The 22,776-nt window shown below is 38.4% G+C and overlaps 1 protein-coding gene across 2 annotated transcripts in view; it reads left to right on the plus strand.

Moving 5' to 3' along the window:
- LOC145671130 (kelch-like protein 17) overlaps positions 1 to 22,776 on the plus strand; it is a 291,534-nt gene that overhangs the window by 68,195 nt on the left and 200,563 nt on the right. For both annotated transcript variants that reach the window (XM_081739927.1, XM_081739928.1), the window contains exon 4: positions 17,355 to 17,476. In XM_081739927.1, coding sequence (XP_081596053.1) covers positions 17,355 to 17,476 — 122 coding nt within the window. The remainder of the gene's footprint in view (positions 1 to 17,354; positions 17,477 to 22,776) is intronic.

Below are 22,776 nucleotides of genomic sequence, written 5' to 3' on the forward strand. Positions count from 1 at the left end.
CCCGATGGATGGCCTCGCCCACCCATCCGCCCACCCCAACAGAACAGGGGTGTCATTAAAGGGGGACAGGAGGGGGCAATTGCCCCCCGCAAGATTTTGAGGAATACATATACTTTATCGATTGTCTACTAATATACTAGTGCAAACTGTGAAAGTCTTATGTTGTTGGTGTTCTTGCCCCCTCAAGCGAAGTCTGAAATGACACCCCTGCAACAGAAGAAGAAGAATAAAGGTGACCAGTGCCGGATTTCGGTTTGATGGGGCCCTAAGCTATTGAAGATAATGGGGCCAATTTATTTCTAGCATTCTTTTTCAGCGACAAAATTTCGCCTTTTCTGTTTGAATATATGCTATATGGTAATTTATGGACCTAATACATATCTATTAAGTAAATACGTTTTCGTGTATATTTCGTTAACTTAACTTACTGTTTTGAATACATTACAGAAAAACTGTAAAATTTGTAAAATTAGCGGTAGTTTAATTTGGTACCACTAAAGTCCCTTGCCGATCTTTTTGCACCAACTATGATCCACGCTCCACGCCATGCTTCTACAATATGTGGAGACCGCATCATTTCTAATTTCAAGTTGTTTCTATTCAGTTTGGTAAAGTTTGAAACGTTTCCAGGGATCCGTGTAAGTAAATACAGTCTAAATATCATCCAGGGTTGGTAATTACTGCCTGAAGCTCAACTAATCGTGTGAGCTTTTTCCAGGTCAGGTTACTGGAGTAACTCAAAATGGAATGCAACCCTCGAAGATTACACAAGGTGTAATACGACACAAATTCGCTGGAACCAGAGGCGAACTTAGAAGGTTTAAACTGGAGAAGGGGCAACTAAAACCCAGATTATGATAGATATATCGTGAGTTTACTCTAAACTTTCAAAAATATGTAAGTAATGGCTTCAATTATTTTTGTCACTCAAAAAACTGGGATCGTAGACCTCTCCGCACCTGGATCCGCCCCTGCCTTTAGTGATCCATTATCGCACTCTATAGATCACTATATGAGCTCCTCCGTGGCTAAGCGGTTAGCGTACGCACCTTTGGCGTGGGATACCCGGGTTCGATTCCCGGTGGGAGCTCATGTGGTTTGGATTCCACGTTAATCAGTAGGTCCCGTCTCATGTAGCCTCGCTGCTGAAAGGGATGTTAAACTCAAAATCAACTCAACTCTATAGATCACTATGAAAATCAGTGCCAAGTTCTGAAAGTTATGAAAATACTTCTGCAAACTACTTTTCATACTTACGTACAGCGAAATAAAATAGCTATAATTTCGCGTTGTAAAGATTATTGCCGCTTAGGGCTGTAATTCCTTTATATTTTACTATTATTTCGCGAGTTTGTCGTTTTATGCCTTCTTCTTAAGCATCCACTGTTACCAGACTCAATTTCTTGTCGAATTCCAAATAGTACAAGAAAGGGTAGCACTAGAGTTCTATCCGCATACAAGATACTGTATCACTTATGTTGTGAAGTCTTATTAAAGTAGCTAAGTGTAATGGCTGGAAAACAGGGTCCCGATTACAAATGGGGCTCTGAAACAAAATCCCCATTACAAGCAGAGCTGGGAAACGAGGGTTCCATTATAAGCGGGACTGGGCAACATAAATCCCATTGCAGGCGCGTTGGAAAACAGGGCCCTATTACTTGCTTCATGAGAGCTTAAAACATAACAGTACAGAACACCGTTGTTGTATGTGCGTTTTATCTTATTTGCTTTTTCTTATTATTTGGAAATGACATTACAGCCACTTTTTCTTTAAAATTTTTGGGGCCCCCAAGAGAGCTATAGCTTGTTTAGCTTATACGCAAATCCGTCTCTGAAGGTGACATCCTGTACTTCACAAGCAATAGGTATTACTTTCGATTGTAATGTAATAGGTTCTATGACTCTGTTTAACTCTGCAATGGACAATGATTTTAAGACAGATACTTGTAGTAATATAATGGATGCCAAAAGTCGTGATTAATGAATTGAAGTTTAACACACACGCACAATCGTGCTATTGAAACGCCAGTGTTTGTATGTGCTGCACTGAAAAAAAAAAAAAAAAGAAGAAGTGCTTTCTAAAAAGCCAACTAAATAATGGACAGAGCTGGCCAGTATTATCTATTGTCTCATTTTGAAAAAGAGAGGGAGGACAGTAGTGCTTTGTGTCAAGGGCGCCGATCCTGGGGGCCCAAGGGGGCCCGGGCTCCCCCAAAGCCCATGTGCGCCCCCGCATTTTATTTATGAATATACAATATTTGGCATAATTTGAATTCAATTTGTCTTAAAATCCTCATGCATGCCTTCTGCATCTGAATGCCCCCCCCCCAAATTTACAGAGAAATCGGCGCCCTTGCTTTGTGTTGGCGCGATAGCTTCTTATAAGAGGGTTCCAACTTGCAATTGTTTACAGCAATGTACCACATGTCTTACCCGTGTGGCATTAAACAGATTTGTAAAAACCCTTATTATAGCATTGTTGAGTTGATCTCTGTTGCGTTCAGAAGTCTTGGCGGTCGGTGCTTGTTCATTAATATGTCGAAAAAATTTAGCGATTTCTTCTCAGGCTCGGTGTCTTTCTCGTGTTCAAAGAAGCGCGATTTTCAATCCTTTGATGTTAGTGATAATCCTTCTTCTTCAATGGGGAAAAAGACAAAAAATACAAATACATGTGACAACCAGGATTCGCAATTTGAAGTGTTCGATTTCGAGGAAAGTGAAAATGAACTAGATGTTGGAGAGAGCGAAGACGACAGCATTGCTTCTGAAGTTACTCATTTATATTTTTTGCCTCTTGCTTTCTTGTAATAAATACTTCAAAGATAAAAATGTTTGCAGCAGCCTATTTTATCCTTGTTTTACTTTACCTACTTATTGTGTATTTTATGTTATTAACGAAAAGTAGAGTATTATCTGTTAGTCTGCGTTGTTTGAACCTTCTTTTATTTCTATGCATTCATGTGCATTCTTGGAGGGAGAGGAGTTAAAGCAGTCTTGAACTTCTTCGACTACACAGAACACACCGTTATTATTATTTAAAAAGCTGAAAGTAGAGGTAGTGTGTGTGCCACGCGGAATTCGGTAGGTCGAGCATATTGCCACGAACTCCCGCAGCCCATCCTAAGTCCTGCATTTCTTCAGTCTTACCAGGTGAATGCTGGAATGGCACCTTCTATAAGGCCAACACAGATGTTCCACATCCTTGTTTCTCCCCTATTTCGGTCTGAGCCTTAGCTAACTAAAGAGTATAAAAATTGAAATTTAATTATTGTCAAAAAATGTCTACATTGCCCAGTTCTCATTTTCGTTGTCCGCCCACCCAGCAACTAGGTCCGCCTCTTTCCGCCCACCCCATCAAGCGTTCCTGGCGCCGTCCCTGTATCAGACAACTAGTGAGTAAAGGAAAGAAAAGTAACTCAGCTGGTTTGCTATACACAGAGCATCGTGGACGACCATTCTATCGGTTCTATTGCCATTACTTATTTGAAGTAAGGCATCATAAACTTCCTATATTTGATAACTGAGTCAGAGCATCAATTCGGCTCTCCCACCTTGTGGTGGATTATGATTTTAAAGTGAGACTACTAATATGTTCCTTTAGTATGGCCTAACGTTGAACTGACGCAGAAAAAAGTCATAAACTCTTTTTTAGCTATACAAAAAATGAGACATTTCTCAAGAAATAATACGCTGTACGATTTACTATATTCGGAATGAACAATTTGTAAATTGGTCAAAAACTCGCTATTAGAACCTAAATGTCTCTAGATGCTACCAGGGGCGGATCCAGGGGGGGCGATCGGGCGATTGCCCCCCCAGAAGAGGAAACTTTTTTATTTTATATATAAATAAAATATATAGTTTATTTTTTGACGCTCTTAAAAGTAGCTCTAAGTAGCAGTATTACAACCCACCGCCCCCCCAGAAGTCCGTCCTGGATCCGCCCCTGGATGCTACAGGCTAGAACGGCCTGTCTCAAGTGGGAGTGTACCTTTTGCATACTTGGAGCGGAGCGTTAGAACATTATTGAATAGAAAAAAATATAAAAAGACACCGTGATAATCTTATGCACTCTAGCTCAAAATCCTATCTACACTGCTGCAAGGGAAATATTGAACGATATACCTGTGGCTAGTAGTTTGATAATTGAAAACGAGGAGGAATGCTCTGAATTTCCTGAGAGAGTATTTTCTTGAATGTGAGTAAAGTAAGTTCAATTACATTCTCAGGTTAACACAATCTTATTTTTCCATGTGAGCCTATTACGAAGCATTATATTTTGATAGTATTCTTTTCTTTTTCAAATTTTGCCGCCCATTAGACTTGCCGCTCTGGGCGGTGGCACGGCTCGACCCTCTCGCGCCGGCCCTGTCTCTACTAAAGAAGGCCTAAGAAAAGCTATTCAAGAAGAATGGGACATAATCAGTCCCGAAGCTACAGAACTACGAACTACTACAGGTGAAATCAATGCCACGAAGACTACAGACAATCATTAACGCACAGGGTAATCCCACAAAATATCAAATAACGTAATATACTTTATAAGCACTAATTCAAGCATAAGTGTACGGTGACATTTTGCGTTTACAAAAAAGGAATTCTCTCTTTTCTTCTGAACAAAACAGTGATTGTGTTTGTTTGGCCTTTCTCTTGTATATAGAAATAAAATGTATGAATGTGTAGTCTTAATTCTGGTTATATATATATTTTCCTCCTCCCGTTCTCATGCTAGCTGTTTTCAATATAAAGTATGCACGGTGTACGAACACTTTCTGCGCTCACTGTAGATATGTTGACAATAAGCGAATGTTATTAGAATATTTGTGGAGATTTCTTTTCCTCCACTGCCTTTCGTCTGGTTAAAAAGTAGTTTGCAGTGCTTTGGAGCAGCTGCAGGTGGGAACGCGATAATGTTTGAGACATACCGGCGACTTTTTTGTGTGTGAAAATAAGACCTTCCTTATAAAACAGTAAATAACTGCAGTAGCAATTGTCTACGTAAGTGATAAAGACATATCCAACTACAAGAAACTAATACAGTATATATATTCATTATTGTGTTTCTCTTTTAACAGCTACTAGCTAGGGATGGCCAATTCCAGAATTTTTACTTTCCGCAATCCGGAAAGTAAAATCGGAAAAATTCCGGATTTCGGAAAAATTCCGATTTTTTTCTAAATTCCGGATTTTTTCCGAATGTCGGAATTTTTCCGAAATCCGGAATTTTTCCGAATTCCGGATTTTTTCTGAATTCCGGAATTTTTCCGAATTCCGGATTTTTTCTGGATTCCGGAATTTTTCCGAATTCCGGCATTTTTCTGAATTCCGGAATTTTTCCGAATTCCGGAATTTTTCTGGATTCCGGATTTTTTCCGAAATCCGGATTTTTTCCGAATTCCGGATTTTTCCGAAATCCGGAATTTTTCCGAAATCCGGAATTTTTTCGAATTCCGGAAAGTAAATTTTCCGATTCCGGAAAACAAAATTTCCGGAATCCGGATTCCGGAAAATTTTGGCCATCCCTAGTTCCTAATCATTCATAACATTAATTCTTCTTAATATTTTAATATAGACTACACTACGTCAGTGGCGGAGCCAAAGGAGAGCCTGGTGGGCCAGGCCCCTTGCTCAAATTCTTGCCCCCCTACACAATGATACTGCTATAGGTCTACAAACGGTGAGCTGATAGTGGCCACATGTCGAGAGGTGTTTCGGTAGTAGTTTGACAACAACAGAATTACCAACTGCAGAATGATGCAATAGTCCACGTTCCAAGTAAAAAGTTTCAGGCTCGTTTTTGTTTGTAGCACAGCAAGGTCTAATTAATCGAAATCTGTAAGGTGCATGCACTGACCTCACCATCTGAACGTTTCTTTTAACCTCTGTCCCTTATCTGGTTATCTTTGTTTCCGATAAAGGAAGAAAAAAAGCAGCAAAATCAGTCGGCATTCTCATTTGCATTGATGTTGAAAGTCATACTAAAATAAGAGATGCTTACTTACAAATAGCATGCACTGCAGTAAAACATTACACTTGTGTTGGACGAAAGAAGTCTTAGTGCACTAAGTAATTAATTTTCATTGATTATTTATGGCGACATAGAAAAAATGCATAGTTCCATTAAATAATTTGGTATTATTATTATTATTATCATCATCAAATATCGAGCCGTCTTGTTTAATAAACAGTAAAAAAAAAATGAAAGCTGAAGTTTTTATTTCTAAAATAATCTTTCTCTCTGTTGTTCGTATGCCAATCGTTCGAGAAAATTCAGATACTGAATACTACCAACACCTACTATTTGCTACTGATACTGGTTCTCCTTCTCGATTATCTTCTGGTCTTGTCTCTAGTGTTCTAGTTTTCTAATGCTCTTGGCCGTTGGCGACTCTGTAGAAACCTTCTGCTGCAATGTTAACAAGCGATACTAGCGATCTCCAAAGAAGACGGGAGTCAGCGCTTGGTGGACCTGTACTACTAACTAAAGCCTGGGGAAATGAGGCTAACAAAAATCGGTGATTCTTTATAAATAAATCGTTCAGAAGTATTTTCTTTTAAACGATTTTAACTGTAGCTTAATTCCAAAACTGCTACTACTAGTGAAATTCCGAAGTTTATCACAGATCCAGTGCTACAATCTCCTGATTTCTAACCATCAGGTAAGATACCGAGATGATGCAGCGTGGTTGCGGCAGTAATGCTAGTTTGTGTAAAAGTGGTAGTTACTCCCGTGACCAGGTTATATCATCCTGTTATCTGATGTTTAGTAATCAGAGATATATAAGGGGTTTGTGAGACTGGTCCACAGATATTCCATTCAGCAAGTTCAGTCAGTGAATACCCATTTTTATCACAGATTTATATTTGTTCTTTGTCAAAATATGCATTTCTGAGAGAATTACATTGTAGGAATTATGTAGAACAGTAAATCAGTGGTGACATGACTTCATGAGGGTATATTAGTTAATGCTCCTCCTTCAAATTTAATCTCAAAACTAACAATATTAATTTAACATCCACTACAGGATAGTAGCGTTAAGTTACTTCAACTACATTTGAATTTTAAGGTTTTGAAACATCCAAGACTCAGAGGATAGAAATGAGGGAAATGAGTCAATAGGGCCATAAAAATTTCCCTAGTGACACCGAGGAAGAATCTTTGTAAACTCCTCAGTCCAAATATTTACCCACAAGGGATCGATCACATCATCTTCCGAATCTTGATGTTCTATCGCTGAGCTCTGGCCATCCCGTGTGGGTGTGAAGTGTTTGTATATTTGAATTCACGTCAAATTCTAAAAACTGGATAAGGTAAAGAAATGAAAGGAAGAAGAAAAAGATCACATTATACTTCTTTTGTTGTAAGGAAACCCAATTGAAGTGTCTGTACTAACACTGTTTGATATTAGGGAAAGGAAAACACATTTCCTCTTTTTGCTTCAAAGAGTGTTCACTTCATCATTTTATTAAAGTAAATGCAAATTTATTACTCAGTTTTAGAGCTCAAGGGTAAAAGTAACCAAATATAATTGAACTACGATTTGTTTAAAACATGATGCTGCAACCGGGACAGTTACCCCGGGCGCCAGCAAACTAATCTGTGTGTTTATTGGTGTAGATGTAGATGAAAGGGGTGCTGATTGCAAAATCCGCCCTAGTTTTGTCACCAAATGTCTAGTTTCGTCACTGATTAGGCTACCATATTTTTAGAGCGTGAAATCGGGACATTTTTCTGAAATATTAAGAGTACTTGATAATTATTGGCAATTTACTTTAAAGTGAAACTTAAGCTTCAAGAGCAAGGCTTAAAATTTAAAGTGGGCCCAAACGGCAAATCAGTGTCCTGTTAAGAGTTCAGTTTCTGTTTCTGTGCGATGTTTGCCTATTAAGAATTTTTATCCTTGTCCATGACTTTTTACTTTATTATTATTATTATTATTATTATTATTATTATTATTATTATTATTATTATTATTATTATTATTATTATTATTATTATTAATGTAGTTTAGCTACCAAACAACTTTTTATATTATGCGGTATTAATCCAAATCTGGAACATGTGATATTTATTTACTTCCATCATTCCATCCAGCAAAGTAGTGTGATCTGCTACGAGAGGGAATGTTTTCGAGCTGGTAAAATTTGAGATGACTGTTGCCATGTTATAACTTTAAGTTTTGCCTTATTTCAAGTAGATGCAGATATGTTGGAAGGTTTGATTCTTGTAAATTCATTAGTTCAAACGCTGTCGAAGATGAGCTCTGGAGAATATGACTCTCAACTAACAACATTCGAACAAATTAATCAAGAATGTTTGGAGATATGTAAAGAAAATGAAATTCCAGAGCCGGAAATAGATACGCTATAGGGGTTCCTCGTGGAAACGAACTAGACATTCACCATCGAAATATCACAAATTCATTTTGGATGAACCTCTTTCTTCATTGGAGGCAGAAAACGAATTTTCTAAAAATAATGTACTAAGAAACATTATTTTTTGCCTACTATTGATAAGGCAATCACTGAGACGGAAAAACGTTTTAGATCATGCAGCAAACTCATTAGAGCAATCGCCACTCTACCCCCAAAAAGTGAAAACTTTTAAAATTACAACATTGTGGGGCCTATGACCCAGTATTACGGAAATGTTCTGTAAATATTCAAATGTGAGCTCAAAATTCTCCCAAACACAATTAAGTTGTATGAAGACGAGAGAAGACCAAAATTGATTCCTTGATGAATTTCTTGATGAAGCCTACAAGCTAGATATCATCTCTGTGACTGTACCAGGTTCTAGTGCTACATGTGAAAGGTCATTCTCATGTTTGAAAAGAGACGTATATGCAATTCAATGAGTGGTGATAGTTTGAAAAACTTAGAATTACTTTGTATTAAGAATATTGCTAAATCGTTAGATCTTGAAGAAGTTGTTAAGTTTGTTGCTGCCCATAAGAATACAAAGATCCTCTTTTAAGTAGAGGCATGAACCTATAAATTATTTCCTTTACCTGAAAAAGTGTTTCTCTGCTTCCACTTAAATCTACAAGCCACACACATTTTAAAAGCAGTGATTAAATAACTAATTATTTATATTAGAAATCAATTGTATTAATGTACCCTAGTTGTTTGAAGTAGTAAATTCTTACATTTTCATTGTGAAAGAGTAATATCATGAACAAAGATGAAAACATTCACCTTGAAACACACACACATACACACACACACACACACACACACACATATATATATATATATATATATATATATATATATATATATATATATATATATATATATATATATATATATATATATATAGGGGTTGGACAAAAAATCTAAAAACACTTCATACAGGACAGGTAAGTTTAGCCCTCCACTGTACAGAGATTGTTCAGTCTACATTTGGCCAATTTCAACTTACCTAAGAAGAATCCATATAGAAGAATCAAATATAGAAGAATCCATGGCGCCAGGTCCGTAAGTGCTCGATGTGTTTCCCTTGGTTCCTAACAATAGACCGACAGCGTAATTTCCACTGTAATAGGCTTCTCTGAAGAACTGGGAGGGGAATCGTGTCCCATTTTCTTTGCACAGCTTTCCAAAGTTCTTCCACAGTTGTCACACACCGTTTTCCCAAAGCCCGCTTCAGCAATCCAGATCCACAATAGTCCATAGGACTTGCATCTGGAGATTTAACAGGTACCTCATTGAAAGGTATCACCTTATACCATTTGCCTCCTCAATCTCCCTGTAGAATGCGAGGGGCGATTGTGAGGTATGTGATGAGGCCTTGTCCATGTGAATGCGCACCAGATTGGCGTCATTTCCGTATATTGTTGGAATCGCATGCTCGTAGACTGGCCGCATGATCTGCTCCTGAAAATACTGCGAATTTATTTTGCAGTTCCTCACCACCCTACGATTCTTCAGTTTACCTAGGTAACAGTAGCCAGTAACGACCATGAAACCTTTTGAGAAGGATTCTTTACAGATATGGACCCACCTTCTGAAGTTCTTGGCGCCTTTCTCTCGGTACATGATGGCTCTCGGTTTGCCGCAGTCGGAAAGGTAAATCCATACTTCATCGAGCGTTACGACGTACATCCACCTTTGTTTTGCCAGATGCCGTTCGTACAGCTTTCAGGCGTTACACTTTCGTTCATGGTGGGCATCCGTGAGAAGATGGCCGCGAGCTTTCATGACTTTTTCCAGCTTGAGTTGATGATGTAACATCCGGCTCACAGTCCCCAAAGACACGTCAAGATTATTAGCCATACACCTTTGTGTTGGCGACTTTTCTTGCATTGCCATTTTGCGAACTTTCCTCTGCATGTTGGAGGTGGCCTTGGTGCATTCCCGCTTCCTAGGCAAATTCGTTGGTGATCGAAATGGTGGAGCTTCGTTTCCCTTGTACTTTTTAATAACATTTTTATTCTACTTAAACTGATGTTGCAACCATTCTTCTTGCACTGTTTTCTAATAACAGAAACACTAAAGTGGGCGTCATAAAGAGCCGCAACATAGCCTACCCAAAACCGTCTTAGTTTGGGTGGCATTTTGGTTACAGTGTGGAAAGCCACACACTTGGAAACAAATTTAACACAACACTCACAACAATGGTCCTGTTTTGTGCGTTATTTTCGTCCGCGCGGGAAAACAACTTCTTTCCTAGGAAGCCACTTCACAACACTGCAGGACGCCACGAGCCAGGTCGGGTGAGTCCATTCTGCCCGGGAGGGGGAAGAAACGAAATCGGCCAAACGTAGGCTGAACAACCTCTGTGCAACACGTGTTGCGGTTGTCGATCGTTTTTTTGTTTTCAATGTGTCATGTGGACCTTCCTTCCGTCAGCAGTAACCAGTTCACCTGTGAGTGTCGTAGTATGAAAGTGGTGCGGTAAAATGGGTGACCTGACAGACTTCCAAAGATGTATGATCGTTGGTTCCCGTCTGGTTGGAGCTTCAGTGGCAACAGTAGCGAACATTGTGTGGGTATCGAAAGACACTGTGTCCAATGCCACGAGGGCATACACAATTCATGGGCAAACGACGTCTGCAAAGCACAACAGTGGTCGAAAGACAATCCTGTCAGGTAGGGACCGGAGGGCATTAAAATGGATTGTAGCAGCTAAAAAGAAGACCACTGCAATGAAAATTACGTCTGAACTCAATTCCGGCCTACAGAACCCGGTTTCATCGAAAACAGTATGACGGGAACTTTATAAAATGAAAATTCATGGCAGGGCCGCTATCGCCAAACCCCTGGTCACAGCAGTAAATGCAAAGAGGCATATCCAGTGGTGCAAGGACCACAAGGCTTGGACTCATGAGCAGTGGAAACACGTAATGTTGTCCAATGAATCGACCTTCACCTTGTTTCCAACAACCGGTCGTGTTTACGTATGGAGAACACCTTTGCAGGCCTATGATACATACCGTCTGCTCCCAACTGCAAAGCATGGAGGTGGTTCTGTTACAGTATGGGCAGTGATATCGTGGTTTTCTGCTGGTCCCATCATAGCCCTGCATGGAATGATGAATGCTAAGGCGTATGAGGCCATTTTGGGGGACCAGGTTCTACCTATGGCCCAAATATTGTTCCCTGATGGTGATGGCATCTACCAAGATGATTTGGCACTCTGTCACGCTACAAAAACGGTGAAATCATGGTTTGAGGAGCATGACCAAGAGCTATAACACCTCCCCTGGGTCCCACAATTACCAGATCTGAACATCATTGAGCCATTGTGGTCTGAGTTAGAAAGGCGTGCTCGGTCTCATTACCCTCCACCAGCATCCCTTAAGGAACTGGAGCATGTTTTGGAGGAATAATGGTACAAAATTCCACACACCACGATTCAGGAGCTGTAAACGTCCATTCCACGTCGGATCCAAGCTGTTTTGGACGCAAAAGGAGGCCCTACACCATACTAGGTATGATTTTTACGCTTTTGCAAACTTTTAAGATTTTTTTGGCCAATCCCTATATATATATATATATATATATATATATATATATATATATATATATATATATATATATATATATATATATATATATATATATATATATTGTATTTATATAAATGTCGTGTTTTGATCATGAGCAGATTAAGGATTTGTCCTCTGTGGGGTAGATTCTTTCGGGGGTTTGGAATACCCCTCAGTCGACTAGGGAGTCCGAGAGAGCTTCCCTGCAGGAAATTGCTAATATCTTCATTCGGTTTGTGAGCCTTTTCATGTATAATTCTCTAAAATACAACATAAGGGGATATTTACAAAAAAAAAAAAGTTGTTGGTTATGGATCAAAGTCTTCCCCCTCTCCTAAATTAAAGGGAAGTTCTCCAGTGGTTTTCAGTCATTATGTAAAAAGAAATACAATCTTTTAGGCAACATACCTTCACTGTATTTCAGCATTTAGATAGCCGGTATGTCGAGTTAAAATCGTAATAAAAAATGCAGCCTCTGCTTTTTTCCACTTTTAACTATATAATATATATATTGTGGCATGACTCGTTTTTCGAGTTAATAATTTTGTATATTTTCAATTTAATTTTTAATGTTTACGTTACAAGAATCGTATATTAAGGTTAAGGTGATTGAATGTTATGTATGAGATATAATGCAAGCTGCACAATGTTATTCCAGAGTCAGCATAATGTTGTAAATAGTATGTTAATAAAATGTCTTCGTCGAGAGTCTGGCAATGCAGGAAGGCAATGCAGACAATGCGTCTATTCTCGCATTAGCCAGATTCTGTGCATTGTACAAAGAGAATCTGTAAGATTTCACAAATTTCATGAAATCACGGATATGCGGAAATTGCTTAGAATCGAGAAATCAGTGTGTGTCGAGAGTTGCAGTTTTTGAGTCTTGACACATGGAAGGAATTTGTTTTTCCATGTGAAAAGGGGTCGCACGTGCCGACAAGCAGACGACAGAAGTTGGACTAGGCTCAACAAAACCAGAGGATGAGAGAGGTTCATGATGAGTTCTGGAAGATCAGTCCTGGAGGATCAAGTCTTGAAGATCAGTTCGATTGAGATCAGTCAGTAGCAGTTGAATTCAGTCCATGATTAAGTCTTGGAGAACTTAGTTAAAAATCGCGTCAGTCAGATGACAGTCAAAGGAAAGTCATCGTAATCTACATAATTCGTATCACGTAGAACGTCGAGTCCAGATAAGCAATTGGGAGGATTCCATACCTCAATGCTCGTCCTCACCGTCCAGTAATTAGGAGTATCATCATAGAGGAGCTACGTTCGACATCAGGTCATCGTTGGAGCAACACCAGAGTTGTCAGGTATGTGTTACACCTACTCAGGGCTCAAAGGCTCAATACTCGGTCATTGCAATACTCGTCTGGCAAATGTTCCTAATATCCGTTATTAAAAGCATCACGAAATCTTACAGTCAAATCTTAATTATGAGAAATATAGTGATATCAATTTAATGAAGTTAACGTTTTCTTATTTGTATTTATCCCCATTTGGTAAACCTCTCGCATATGAATATTAAATCTATCCCACTCATTCTAGATGGTGAGTGGAAGGCATCCAGTTACACTCAAAATTGCATCCCCAAACTAGGCACTGAGTGGCTGGGTTGTCAATATATATATATATATATATATATATATATATATATATATATATATATATATATATATATATATATATATATATATATATATATAATATGTGTGTGTGTGTGTGCCCTTCATTGCCCCCTGATAAAATTCTGCCTACACTACTGCACTAACGAGGAAACGGTCCCAAGTGTAAACAACCGATTTGGCTGGCGTCCAGATATGTGTTACGGGAGACCAAAGAAGGAGAAACGTATTTTGGCGTTTGGGCCCATACGCAGAAATTTCCGAAATACACGGCTCCAAAGTGGCCCTACATGCTATAACTAGGAAGCGAATGACGTTACTTGTACACAACGGATTTGGCTGGGGTCCGGATATGTGTTACGGGAGACCAAAGTAGAAGACGCGTATTTTGGCGTTTGGGCCCATACGCAGAAATTTCCGAAATACGGAGCCCCCGGGATATATGTTACGGGAGACCAAAGTAGAAGACACGTATTTTGGCGTTCGGACCCATACGCAGAAATTTCCGAAATACGGGGCCCCAAAGTTGTCCTATATGCTATAACTAGGAAGCGAATGACGTTACTTGTACACAACGGATTTGGCTGGGGTCCGGATATGTGTTACGGAAGACCAAAGTAGGAGACACGTATTTTGGCGTTTGGGCCCGTACGCAGAAATAACCGAAATACGGGCCCCAAATTTGCCCAACATGCTATAACTTCGAAGCGAATGATGCTACTTGTACACAACCGATTTGGCTGGGGTCCGGATATGTGTAACGGGAGACCAAAGTAGAAGACACGTATTTCGACACCTTTGTTAAAGTTGGCTCGGCCTAATTAACATTATACTCCCTTACTGCTTATTAAACAAACGTAACTGCCTAATTAGTCCTTACTGGATAGAGCAGTAGAAGATGAACACATACTAGCCGCGGAAATATCGAATATGAAACTAGTCAAAATAAAGAGTTACGTCTGAAAAGAGACTGGTACGACGATACATCCGGAGGGTCGTATCAGTAGCATTTCAATGGCCACAACATACATACAAACATACTCTTTATGGCCTTGAAGACCGCTACTGGATATTTCGGGTCCCATGCCTCCACACTAGTCGGAAGAAAAATTACATATCTTCGACTTGGGCTTATAATAGCCATATCTGGACCCCAGCCAAATCGGTTGTGTACAAGTAACGTCATTTGCTTCCTAGTTATAGCATGTAGGGTCACTTTGGGGCCTTGTATTTCGGAAATTTCTTGTGTATGGGCCCAAACGCCAAAATACGTTCCTCCTACTTTGGTCTGCCGTAACACATATCCCGACCCCAGCCAAATCGGTTGTGTACAAGTAACATAATTCGCTTCGAAGTTATAGCGTGGTAGGCAAATTTGGGGCCCGTATTTCGGTTATTTCTGCGTACGGGCCCAAACGCCAAAATACGTGTCTCTTACTTTGGTCTTCCGTAACATATATCCGGACCCCAGCCAAATCGGTTGTTTACACTTTTGACCGTTTCCTCGTAAGTCATGACACCACATTCAGAACAACTTCCAAGGATAACTGGTTTGTTGTCTCAGGAGCTAAAACACGTGAGGTTACTGTTCATATGGTATATCAAGCGTTAGATCACAAACGAGCTGATGCTTTGATTGGATGGTATTCTCTCTTAGGGACTGATACCATCGGAATCATTTTATCGTAAAATGAAAAGAAGTTTCTTTAATACAATTATGGACACTGATGAGACAGTACTTGGCCCTTTGTCATCACTGGGAACAGATACGTTTAATGAAGAAACGTTCCGAGTTCTGGAAGCATTTATACGCTTTGTACACTTAAGAATCCCGAAGATAACATCCCTGAAAGAATTGCGGAGGTTTTTCACTAAAGACCAGTCGATGCATCATCCATGCCTCCAACACAAGATGCTCTGCTTTCGACCATAAAAAGAGCACATTTTCAAGCCCTAATATGGCGTAAAGTACATATTGCGAATCTTAAACTACTTACAATGACTGACTGGGGTTGGATTGTTAATGGGAAAGGGCAATACGAGCCAATAATGTGTGATATTCCTTGCTGATCTAAAGAGCTGCTCTCAGCGATGAACTTGAATCATGGTTAAGAGATGGGTACCTCGAAGTGGACTATGCAGATATGGAATTTGTTACTAGGACAATGTGAAGGATAATAAACTCTCGTGAAGTAAGAAGGAACTGAGCACTGTCATAACTCGATTAAGGGAAAGCCTTTCTTATGTGATTTCTTATTCTATTATTTCGTGAACCAGTCCGTCCATCTGTCGACCTGCTGCCGATTGGTTGAACAGCGTAAAATCCCTGTGACGTGAAGGAACGAAAATCAGGTAGTGTTTGTGTGTTTCCTTTGTCCCCCTTTTAACTATTTCTTGGTTTCTCTTAGTGCATTCTGAATGTTTTATCATGGCGTAGTGTAGTTTATATTAAAATATTAAGAAGAATTATTGTTATGAAGATTGAAGAAGTAAGATTCTGGAAGTGTCCCGATGACTAACGTATGGATTAACACCAGTAGAAGAGTATCCTTTATTTTTCAGTAAATGAAGATAATGAGAAAACGCATGACTGGAGTACTTATTCCATGATAATTAAAACATATTTTTAAAATACTTACGAACATCTAGAAAATTAATATTAATATGGATCACATAATATAATAAATTATAGGAATAGGTGTAATGATAATTAAAAAGTATTAATTGCTTCTCTTGAGTGAAATATTAGATTTTGTATACTGTTATTTTCCTTATGTTTTATGTAACAACAATTTTGAAAATAATAATTTATTTGTATTTTATGCTCCTTTCATAAATTTAGCTATTTGGCATAAAAGAATAACACAAAAATGATTATTTTGTCAAATGAAATATTTTTTTCTTAGGAAAAATTCTTTTTTCAAATTTTAACCAAAACGGCAACATTTACGTAAAAGGTGCTAATAACATAATGTGTAGAACGTACTTAGACCTTTCTTTTTTTAAAAAAAAAAAAAAAAAAAAAAAAAGAAAGAAAGAAAATTAAAATCGAATCATTTGGAACAAAGTTATAAGGGGTTAAGCGAACAATGACTCGTCATTTCTCTCCACCCCCTCCCAGTCCCGGGTCTGACATGTCCACCATCACTTTTCTACTTCTCTACCTTATAAGGAACAAAATGATACCATCCACAATACTCGATCATTAAATTGCACACGAAATACCACTAGAAAACCCACTAATAGTGAATGCTTACGAAAAGATTGATGGTATAATGTGAGAAGAAAAGAAAAATTCCTACGAAATCCAAGAAAACAATGTTTGTTGTCCACTACAAACTAGTATTGTCGGGAATCTAACCAGGGACTCCTCGGATCAGAGGTGATTGCGTTACCACCGAGCTACCATACCTCCACCTACAATCATACGTAAAACAACTAAAAAAGACAGAATTTCAGTTATATTGACCCAAAATGCCGTATTTTTATTTAAAAGGAAAACCTCCATACTCTTCCCCTCTCCTCCCAAATTTTTTTCTGTATCTTTATGATTTTTGTTGATTGTTGAAACCAGTGTAAATTGACCTCACACGCTATTGTGTCATGATATTTGTTGAATAAATAAATAAAATATAGAGATTGGTTGTTCATTAGGATATAATTAAACAATACTTTGAAAAGCGTGTTAATTAATTAATTGCTTGGTAATTAAAATTATAATTATCTCTGTGTGCAGATGACATGGTAGAGAAGACCCTGAGTGAGGTGACGTTGCATGACGTAGACCCGTCGGCACTGCAGCAGTTGATTGATTATGCCTACACAGGGGAAATTATGATCTCCGAGGATAACGTGCAAGTAAGTTCTTAGTTATTTACTCTTTTGAGAGGTGAAAGAAAGCAATTATTGAAATTTTGAAACTTTAGAATTTTTAACTATGCTATACATAAGTAATGGAAGTCTTGTAGAATGGGGATGTCCGTCCGTCTGTCTGTTGACAGGTATTAGAAGAATAACGGTAATATATAACCAGTGGTGTTATTCTAGTTTTTAACAACCGGTTCTGTATATAGATAAATAGATAGATAAATATATAAAGAGTACATGGATAGATAAAATTTTCTTACAAAAAAAACACAAGATAGACAAAAGCAAATTTCTTACAGGATACCACAAGTGACAAATAGAACCTACACAGCATCCTAATACAAGGACGAATTAGATAGCACTGAGAGAGAATATCTTGAAAACAAAATATTCAACATAGATCGTTGTCAAGTATTGGAAAGACCTTAATCCAGCAATGAATCAACAATTATCGATAATGGTATGTTTTCTTTAACTTCTATACTGTAAAAAATGAGATGTTCAAACAACACAAAATGACTACCACTTTAGCATATTAATTTTTTTTAAGGCTAGCCTGAGGCTAGCATCCTTTTAGAGAGCTACACCCTCTTTTAGGTATGGGATCTGATAGGATAGTTTAGGTTCATAGGAACACTGGTTGGGCTAAGTGATATTCTGTATGGATCCTTTATTATTCTTATTTATCTGAAACCAGGATATTATGATCTTTGCGACCATAATCATAACTGTGGGAAAGGTATTCTACGTTTATTAGCCAGAACTTGCAATGTAGATTAATTGGTGTCACACATGGAAATATATAATAACAACGACTATCACATAATACATACAATATCAATAACAATTAAGGTAATCGCAAAATATAATGTTACAGTAAATGATGATGATTTGATATGAACACATACAAAATAATTAATATGTAAAGTATTAATCAGAAAATAATGAGGGCGAAGAATGGGATGAAGTGCGATACACGGGACAACACAGGGTTTTGTTAGGAAGACGAATGAGTGTTATCTTCTGCCTAGGGGCATCTCTAGGCTGCCCTGTTAGTCACAAGAGGTATTACTGTGCAGCAAATGAAGGGAAAATGTGAGGTAGATGAGCATGAAGTTAATACTCTTGTAACAGGACTCGGTCTGGATGATCGGGAGGCAGAGTGTAACAGTAAAGTGTGAAAAGGAGACAAAGCGGAGAGTAAACGTACCGAGGACGGACAGGATGAAGTTCATGAAAATGCATACTTGCCATGAGTAATGGATGCTGAAAGCTGTAACGAGCTGAGATGAATTTCTGTCGGAGAGACTCAAGATGATATGTGATGCTGGGGAATTTGATGAGTTTATAAAGTTCTCTGGTAGGGCTGGGTAGCTGAATACGGTGGGCTATGCGGAAAGCATGTCGTTCGAGAATTCGCAGCTTTTCGTAAAAGGAAGCGGATGCAGAAATCCAGGCGGGGAAGTCGTAGGTGAGAACTGGACGCATGAATGCTTTGTATGTATTAAGGACTACGGTCGGTTGGAGTCCCCAAGTCGTACCAGTGAGGCGCTTCAGGAGATTTAAGCGTTTGTAGGCTTTGGCAGCGATGTGCTGTAGGTGAGCTTTCCAGGTTAGGTGAGTATCATAAATGATGCCTAGGTAGGTGACAGTTCTGGTTGGAATGATGGGAGTATCGTGAACCTGAAGGGAGAGCAACGACGGGTTTCTATGGACCTTAGAACGTTTGCGGGGGGGAATGAAAGTGATAGCCTGGGTTTTCGCTGCATTAATAGAGAGGTTCCACTTGGTGCACCAACGAGTGAAGCGATTAATGGCCTCTTGCAGATGCTGATTAATTTGCCGAATAGTGTTACCCAAGGCTAAAAAGGCAGTATCGTCCGCATATTGAAATAAATAAATGTCAGGAGGAAGCGAAGGAAAATCGGCCACAAAAATGATGTACAACAGAGGTGATAGGGCAGGACCTTGTGGTACTCCAGACAGAAGAAATATAGGATGAGAGAGCTGATTGTTGATGGAAACGTATGAAAGGCGACAGACCAGAAAGTGATAAATAAAGCGAACGTAAGCAGTGGGAAATTTAAGGTGAATAAGCTTGTAAAGAAGTGCAAGGTGCCATACCTTGTCAAAGGCTTTCTCCAAATCAAATAGTAGAAGGCAAGAGGGTTTAACAGAGTTGTAGTGTGTTGTGATTAGACTGGTGAGGCGAAGGAGTTGATCGTTGATGGAGTAGGAAGATCGGAAGCCTGCTTGGTGAATAGGGAGTATACTTTTAGTTTCGAGATACGGATGAAGCCGCTTAACAATGATACGTTCTAGAATTTTACTGAAAGTAGATGTTAACTGGATCGGACGGTAAGAAGATGTGTCGGTTGGAGGCTTATTGGGCTTTAGAAACATCAGAGTTTTTGAAGTTTTCCAGTCTGTTGGAAAGAAGCCTGTGCGAAGAATGAATGTGTAGATGATGGCAAGCAGAAGCATATTAATTGAGCACCAAGACATCGCCTTTCGAGCATATCGCAATAATACTGGGAGAATTTGCATTGGTATTTATCGTTTAATATGAGCAAAGCTTTGCGAAATATCTTTGGCACTTATGACAAGTAACGAATAATGTTCTATGTTTTCTGTAATCGGTCACAATAATATTGTTGTAAACCTGTGATTCGTCTGACAACAGTTACATAAGCAACAGTTCTGCCATCTTATGTTCATATATGCTAAGACACAAGAATAACAGATACAAAAAATAGATGGAAGCACAGCTATCTGTGTAACTGTTGTCAGATGATTCAGAAGTTTACAATAATATTATTATGACCGATTACGGAAAACATAGAATGTCATTAGTTACTTGCCCTAAAAGCGAAATATGTTTCGCAAAACTTTGCTCATACCAAACAATAAAAAACAATGCAAATACTTACAGCCAGTAACGAGGTATTTCTGATATGCTCTGAAGGCGGTGTGGCTGGTGTTGAATTGACACACAAGTAACACGCTAAAGTGGTAGTCATTTTGTGTTATTTCAACACCTCATTTTTTGCTGTGTAAATATTTCTTTAACTTACGTAATGTCAATTTTAAGCCCTCCATTTTAAGCATGTGTCTTCGTAAAACGACATCATAGAACATTTTAACAGAACTCTTGAACAAAACGTGTGGAAAAAAAATCGTAGAAATTATAAATGGTTAGATATATTACAAGAATTGTTTAATGAGTATAACAATAAAGTATATAGAACAATTGCTAAAAATCCTGTAGAAGTTAATAAGAAAAATTTAGAGTTCGTTTTGGCAATGCTCTTGGAGCATTCTCAAGTTGTTGATAATGAATTCAGGATCGGAAGGATAAATTTCATCATAGCTCTTATTACTGTAGTGAAACCAGAAATAGTGAAAACTAGTAAAGCTGCCGGTTTCAGTGTTGTAAGAGGTAGCGAAAAACTGTTTTCGATAGTCATCGTATACTTGTTCAGCAGTTTTTATGATAATAATTCGTTTGGGTAAAAATCCTAAGGGGAGGATTACTTGAATTCTTTGGTTGTATTACGATGTTAAAATATTTAATATTTATTACGAAGAACAGGTTTCGTCTCTGACCTTATCGCTTTATTGCAACTGAAAGTTACAATTTTATTACCTCCAGTTTTAGTATTGAATAGTTTGGACGTCTACCGTAGTTTTATAATGTGAACGAAACTAACTTTTTTTGTTATGTGTTTGAACATGCATGTGCAGAAATAATGTTCCACAAAATGCAAATTAACATTATTTTGCAAATGTATTAATCACCTTTTTATGAAAGAAACACAATGGCGCTATTGTAGACGCCCTATGGCAGTTGTGTACATTTATTGTTATGCTTTGTGTGTGAGAAGGAAGTACACTTTCCGTGCCATCTTTTGCTGAATTTCATAAAAAATTCATAGAAATTAAGTATAAAAATTGCTTTGTGTGTAAGGCCTTATTAATTTCCTTCATAAGAAATCCTATGGAGCCGCGCGCGATCACAGCTCCGCAGGGTTCCTGTCTTAGGTCGTCATCAGCTAGACCTACACGTATTGAGGGTGACCACTATATTAAATATATATAACTACTGGTTGCAACAGATTAATAAGATCGAGGATTGAACCTGTTCCTTGGATACGGAATCCATATCAGAAAGCCATTACATGCTATGCCTTACTATTTTTGTTCAATGATGATAAAGGTTGACAGCGGAAATCGTTTTGAACCACTTCTAGATAAAATAGGTGGTTAAGCGAGGAGATAGAACCTATTCTTCTGAAGCTAAATCGATTGGAAAAGAACTGCATCTTTTACCGTTTTGGCTCTAAGGAAATCAGTATTAAAAGCGGAAATAATATTCAATTTCAACCATTTCCGGTTTTGGTAGTGGTCAGGATGGTCATGGTACGTTACCTTGAGATGCTGAACCTTTGCAATTAACTCTTCTTGTTATATATTACCGTTTTCGTTCTATGACTATGAACGTTAAACGGGAAACGACTAATTTGAACCACTTCCGGTTTGAATAGAGAACGAAGGAGATTGATGTTATTCTTGGGACGCTGAATCAATTGCGAGAAACCGCATCTCGATTATCTTTTACCATTTTTGCTCTGATACTTACCGATAGATGGGCGGACAACTTTCGACACTTATAGCATAGTTTGGAAGTTAAAAAAGAAATATCAGTGGTCAGACGAAGAAAGAAATTTGAACGTAAAATTGAAATACTTAGCATGTACAGATTCCTATGATAGTATCCTGTTTAAGACTGACTCCTAAAGGAAGTTACACTGAGAAAAAAATTGTAGGTGGCGTACTTAAAAAGATAGGTTACATGCGTAATTCCTGTTGTTGTTTTTAAACTTAATGTACAGCATACGTATAACTGAAAATGCATGTTTTATAATGCTTTCTGTATAAGTGTTCCATCTATACGTACTTTCCGTATGAAACAATGTAGGCGTTCAGGATCTCACATACAGATGAATGTATATTACATATAGCTGACGAAGGTAACATAAGTATATGCATGTGATATACGGAAAACTGTTAGATGTCAGACATCCTGCAACGGCATGATGTAACATCTAAGAGCAGTGCGTATGCAGCATACGGATAACGTATGCTCCGTATTGATTTCTATAGTAAGCAAGAGGATACCGTATATTTGTACAGCGGGGGACACTTCTAAATGGTACACCTTAGCCGTAAATCTCCATATGGCTCTACCATTTAGAAGTGTCCCCCGCTGTACAATATACCGGTGTCCGGAG

Source organism: Thermobia domestica, chromosome 15 (genome assembly GCF_964235325.1).
Source record: "Thermobia domestica chromosome 15, izTheDome1.hap1.1, whole genome shotgun sequence".
NCBI lineage: Eukaryota > Metazoa > Arthropoda > Insecta > Zygentoma > Lepismatidae > Thermobia > Thermobia domestica.